At 40.1% G+C, this 6414-nt stretch overlaps 1 protein-coding gene across 1 annotated transcript in view; it reads left to right on the forward strand.

The window, feature by feature from the left end:
• The window catches only part of Atp5l (ATP synthase, H+ transporting, mitochondrial Fo complex, subunit G), an 11517-nt gene extending 5547 nt beyond the window's left edge, over positions 1-5970 (forward strand). Inside the window, exons 2-3 of the mRNA XM_013009808.1 lie at positions 3752-3912; positions 5776-5970. Coding sequence (XP_012865262.1) covers positions 3752-3912; positions 5776-5874 — 260 coding nt within the window. The 3' untranslated portion in view covers positions 5875-5970. The remainder of the gene's footprint in view (positions 1-3751; positions 3913-5775) is intronic.
• The last annotated feature ends 444 nt before the right edge of the window (positions 5971-6414 follow it).

The raw sequence follows: 6414 nt of genomic DNA on the forward strand, positions 1-6414 counted from the left end.
TGCTTATGTGGTGCTGAGGAATCGAACCCAGGGCCTCAGGCATGCAAGGCAAGCGCTCTACCACTGAGCCACCTTCCCAGCCCCTATTTATTTATTTTTTAATAGAAAGGCTCTCTGACAACACCTCTGTCTGGAAATGTTGGGATGCTTGTTGTCAGCTAACTAGTTGCTTCCCAAAGAAAGTATAACAAGATGGTAGTCTTAAGTGTATGTTTGTAGCATCTTTTTAACAGCAGGTCAGTGTGTGAGAGCTATGATGTATCTCTGTCTCTTTTTTTTGGTTCTGGGCCTGGGAGCTGTTCCTAATCTTTATTTTGTTTTTGTTTTTTTTTGCTCAAGGCTAGTACTCTAACACTTGAGACACAGCTCCACTTCCAGCTTTTGGTGGTTAAGTGGAGATAAAAGTCTCACAGACGCAGGGCGCTGGTGGCTCACGCCTGTAATTCTAGCTACTCAGGAGGCTGAGATCTGAGGATTGAGGTTCAAAGCCAGCCCGGGCAGAAAGACCGTGAGACTCCTATCTCCAATAAACCACCAGAAAACTGGAAGTGGCGCTGTACTTAAGTGGTAGAGTGCTCGCCTTGAGCTGAAGAGCTGAGGGACAGCGCCCAGGCCCAGAGTTCAAGCCCCACGACCAAAAAAAAAAAGTCTCACAGACTTTACTGCCCCGGCTGGCTTCAAACCACAGTCCTCAGCATTCATCTTCCTGAGTAGGCATGGGCCAACTGGCACCCAGCTGATGTACTTTTTAAGTCTGATTTTGGAATCTGTTACTAATCTGTGATTTTTGGAACATAACTATTTGCAAAACAACAACAACAACAAAAATCCTCTGCTCATTGAGCAGAGTTATGACTTAGCATCAGCCATTGGTCTCAGTAGTCCTGAAATTAAATAGCAGTGATTGTCATCAGTTTATCATAGTCATTTTATTAAGAATGAGGTACTATTAAGCATTCATTGCTGTTTCCTAGAGGTCTCGGTTGGCTCACTGGTATCTTCCTAATGTGTTCTTACCTCTTATAGCCATAGCAGAACATGCAGTGTCAACTAATGGTAACAGAAAAGTGGTTGCATCTTTACTATAAAAGCATTCCGGCTCATGGGATCCAATCATTAATCCCTTGGGAATAGTGAGCTCTTGTCGCGTGAATCCCAAATTCAAATGGATCTCTCAGATCCACAAGGAAGCCTCCGAAGAGACTGCTGCTCTTCTGAAACATGAAGTAATTCCCAAGGTACTGCTTCTATAATAAACACAGGTGACCAAAACCAAAACTACTGCTCTTAGAAATTTGTAGTACTTTATAAAATATGCGTGGCGAAAGACTGCAGAGATGCACTATGACAGTGACAGTCTGTGCACTGCTGTTTCATGGTGTTAAAATTAACCTGAAAAAAGACAAAGCTTTGAAGTGGGTATAAGCTACAGAGGTCACGATATGTAATGTTACTTTCTTTTTTTTTTTTTTTGGGTCCGGTTGTGGGGCCTGAACTCTGGGCCTGGGCGCTGTCCCTCAACTCTTCAGCTCTAGGAGAGCATTCTACCACATGAGCCACAGCACCACTTCCAGTTTTCTGGTGGTTAATTGGAGATGAATCTCACAGAGTTTGCTGCCAGGGCTAGCTTTGAACCGCGATCCTCAAATCTCAGTCTCCTGAGTAGCTACAATTGTAGGCGTGAGCCACCAGCACCCGACTTTCACATCCCTTTTTCCTGATAGTACATGATGCTTGAGACTTGTCATTGATTTTCTCTGCCTGGCTTGAGAATTGACTTATTTCTCCAAGGAGCCCTCTTCCCTTTTATTAAACACTGGCATTTGCAAATTAAGTTCTAGGTGCTGTGTTTGTTTCTTACTGCTAGAGTATCATTGCTTTAAGATCCTCTTACAGGACCTAGAGTTAGCCATGTATCCATGTGTGTACCTTTGTGCATGTGCATAATCTAGTGGTTGTTCTGTCTGTCCATCTGTATATAAAGCTAAACATAACTTCAAATTAAGTGTACTACCAATTTATCATTTCCCTTTTTTGGAGCTGGGCTCGAACCCAGGGTCTTACATGTGCTAAAGACATGCTCTACCACTGATCTATTCTCCCATCCTCAAATAACCTTTCAATCTGTGATCTTGAAAAACACATTTACCAACTAAAATTTAGAGATGAAATATGTAAAGACAATTGGGTGAACTGAAAGTCTCCAAGACCTTGGGCTTTTTTATTATCCCATTCTATGGACATTGGCAGTTCTGCTGAGAACAGTCTCTTAAAAGCTTTGGGTCTAATGGAAGAAGAGTCTGTTACCCCAATCCTCCAAACACAATGGATGAAGGAGATAGTAACGCTAAGACCAATGAAAAACACAGGTTCAAGCAGTTAATAGTGGGATAACAGGGAAAAGCTCCAACAGCTTGGACAATCCTTCACCCCACCTAGTCTCCCAGACCCTTTTGTTTTTGTATTGTGTTTCTGAGGTAGGATCTCTGACTTTCCTTAGGTTGGGCTTAAATTCACTCTATGCCCCTTATCTACCTCCTGATAGCTAGGATTACAAGGTGAGCACCACCACTGTGCCTAGCTAAGGAAGTGCTCTACTTTAGTAAGTTTTAGAATAGTGTCTCATTTATGTCCAAGCCTGCAGAGATGACAAACACATGCAACCGTACCGAACTTTTACTGATTGAGACAGAGGAATCTCAAAAAGGTTTTGCCCTGTTTAGCCTCTGAACTTGATCTGTCCAATCTCAGCCTAAGCTAGGATTACAGATGTGAGACACTATGCCTGGCTGGCATGGTTTTGTTGTAGTAAATTTTTTTTCATGCTGAAGTCGCTACCATCATCTCACATCTACCCAGGTTCTTAAAGGTCTTGTTTTTTAAAATAGTATGTTGAGGAAGTGGCGCTGTGGCTCAAGTGGTAGAGCACTGGCCTTGAGCTGAAGAGCTGAGGGACATCGCCCAGCCCAGAGTTCAAGTCCCACAACCAACAAAAAAATAAATAAACTTATGGGGTATTTGAGATTAGAACTAATTGATAATGACATTATTTGTGGAATACTTCAAAAACAGTATTATAAAAAAATAGTACATTGGAGAATTTCAGTTTAGTAATAGATTTTAGTTTAGGCTGCTTTTAATACACTTAGGTTTTTCTTTTATTATTTGTAGTGATTTGAAAGGAGAGCAGCTTGTGCTTGTTTGAGAAAGATTTAACCCAGCACATATTGATGTGATTATCAAAAATGGGTACTAATTGGTATAATTCCATCTGGACTTGTGGCCAATGTTGTGATAAGGTTTAATCTGATTCTTAATCTTAAGGGTGCCATTCTGCATAGCCACTTTTCCTTGCCTTTGGGACTTCTCCAAATATTCTGGAATATGAATAAATTGGTGTTGTATTCCTGTTTTTGAATCCAGCTACTAGAAACTGTATAGTTAATTAGATTTGCCATTTCAAAGTGAAGTAACAGTGCTAGCTGGCCACTAGTGAAGTCCCAATGTAATTGAATGTGTGCATAGCTTCCTGCCTGATTGAACTTCCCCGTGACACAGGTGTTCTGCATCTTTAAAGTCTCTTGTTACCAGGGAGCAGCTTTGACTCTTCACACCGGGTGCACATTTGGTACAAGCAGTGAATGAATGTGATGCATGAATAAATATTTGTGTCCAGCCCACACATCTGCTTCTTTCGGTCTCTAGTGAGTTCATCCTGGGTTTTTTTGTTTTGTTTTGTTTTGTTTTCCAGCTGCTGTGACTTACTCCAAACCTCGATTGGCCACATTTTGGCACTACGCCAGGATTGAGCTGGTTCCTCCGACCCCTGCTGAGATCCCCACAGCTATTCAGAGCCTGAAAAAAATAATCCATAGTGCTCAGACTGGTAGCTTCAAACAGCTCACAGTTAAGGTAACTATGGGCTAAATGAAAACGTATGTGCATAATGGAAAATGTCTTCCCTTGGGACTTTTCTGATTATTTTGATTAATATACAAGTAAGGCAGAATCCAGCATAATCAGAGATAATCTCTATTTTAACTACCAAGGAAGATACTTACTCATTTTGTCATCTGGGTGGAAATAATTCAGCTGTTTTAGGTCTTAGGTCTGTTCCTTGTTTTTATTTTCTTATGGATCTGGAAATGAAACCCAGTGTTTTCCATATGCTAAGCAAGGCTTTGTCCTTGTACCCTTCCTCATGTCTTAGCTTTCACGTAGTCACATCCTATATCAAAAAAAAAAAAAAAAAAGATGGGGCTGGGAAGGTGGCTCAGTGGTAGAGTGCTTGCCTTGCATGCATGAGGCCCTGGGTTTGATTCCTCAGTACCACATACACTGAAAAAGCTAGAACTGGGTGCTATGGCTCAAGTGATAGAGTGCTAGCCTTGAGCTGAAGAGCTCAGAACAGTGCCCAGGCCCAGAGTTCAAGCTCCACAACAAGCAAAAAAAAAAAAAGATTTCTTGGTACTGGGTTTTGAACTCAACGCTTCACTTACTACTCAGGTGCTCTACCACTTAAGACACATGCACACACACACAGGTGAGTATTTTGAGTAACTGGTAGGTCTTGCTCAGCAGAAAAATGCTTGCTTAGCAAACAGGAAGTCCTGAGTTCAAACCCCAATAACACCAAAAAAAAAAAAGAAAGATAGTGGTGTAGTTGAATTCTTTTCCTTCCTAATTTTGGCTAGTGCACTGAAATATGATGGCTTACTTTGATTTTATACTCTATATTCCACTTCCCTCCTTCTGACCCCCATTTTTGGTACTGGAATTAACCTCATTTCATCCAAAGATCTCGTGAACTATGATGGTCAGACAGCTAGCACTATAAAATTAACAAATCTAGGTTATGAAATTACCTGAAGACTGAAGACTATAGAACTAGAACTTGAGTTTTATGTTTCTTGATCCAACCACAGGGTACAAAAAGTTCAAAATGCTAATAATTTGTGACTTTGCAACCACCTACCCAATGTGTTTTTTTTTTTCAGTTAACTTCTTTATATTTTTTGGGTTGGTCCTGGGGCTTGAACTCTGGGCCTGAGTGCTGTCCCTCAGCTCTTTAGCTCAAGGTGAGCACTCTACCACTTGAGCTACAGCGCCACTTCCAGTTTTCTGGTGTTTTATCGGAGATAAGAGTCACGGACTTTCCTGCCTGGGCTGGCTTTGAACCAAGATCCTCAGATCTCAGCCTCCTGAGTAGCTAGGATTACAGGCATGAGCCACCGGCACCGGGCTTCCAGTTAACTTTTGATTTGTGAAAATAAGTACTTGGAAATAGAAGCAAAATAGTAAGTAAATAAAAATGAAATATAAAGAGTCCTTCATCTTTCAGTGGGTATTCTTTGGCCAGAAATGTCTTTTCTATAGCCATCCTTATGTATGAATGCCCTGCCCAAATGCCCAGCTACTTCCAGGATGTGGGTTGTTTTAGGGCCTATAAAGTGTCTCATAAACAAATAATGAAAGGGTTAAGTCAGTTCAGGTCTTTAAAGAATCCTTTGAAAGAATTATAAGCTGTAGACTACTTACCCAACAAAATTGAAAGTTTAAGGGTTCTCAGAAGCTGAACAAAGTTGACCTCAATAAGTCTTAGCTGTAAGATTGCCCAGAGCTTGAATAGCATCCTCATATTCTCTGTCACTTAAACCTGGGAAAGAATGATAGATAGATAGATAGATTGATTGATTGATTGATTGATTGATTGATTGATTGATTGATTGATTGATTTTTTTTTGTTACCTTAAAATTTGTACTTTTTTTTTCCAGGAAGCTATGCTGAATGGTTTGGTGGCCACTGAGGTGTGGATGTGGTTTTATATCGGAGAAATCATAGGCAAGCGTAGCATCGTTGGCTATGATGTTTGAAGACCAATCTTAACATCTGATTCTTTTTGATTTATTACTTGAGTGTTCTTGGACATACGTTCAGAGTATTATCTGAATAAAATGAGTCAAATATCAGTGTTTCTTTGTCAAATAATACAAAGACAGTCACATTTTTTCTTGTTATTAAGTTGGGTTGTCTTTGGCTTTAATACATTTATACAGTTCTACATACATGTCTGTCAGCTTGAAATTAGAAAGGATAGATGTGAATATACAAACCTGATACATGAATATATGAAGATAAGGTAAAATATATATTTAAGCTTTACTTCCAGAAAATTCGAGAGAAAGGCCTTGAATTTAGTCCTGCAGGAGAATTAGTTAGCGTGTACCAGAATAACAAGTTAAATCCTGTTATTAAAAACCAGATGTAGTGGCTTATACTATAATCCCAACCACTAAGAAAAATGGGCTAAAGGATCACTGGAGCCTCATAGTTCCAAGCCAGCCTGGACAACATGAAATTTTGATCCCAAAAAATAAGAGGAAAAGGTCAGATTATTTTTTTTTTTTTTTTTT

This window comes from Dipodomys ordii, unplaced genomic scaffold (genome assembly GCF_000151885.1).
Source record: "Dipodomys ordii isolate 6190 unplaced genomic scaffold, Dord_2.0 Scaffold10, whole genome shotgun sequence".
NCBI lineage: Eukaryota > Metazoa > Chordata > Mammalia > Rodentia > Heteromyidae > Dipodomys > Dipodomys ordii.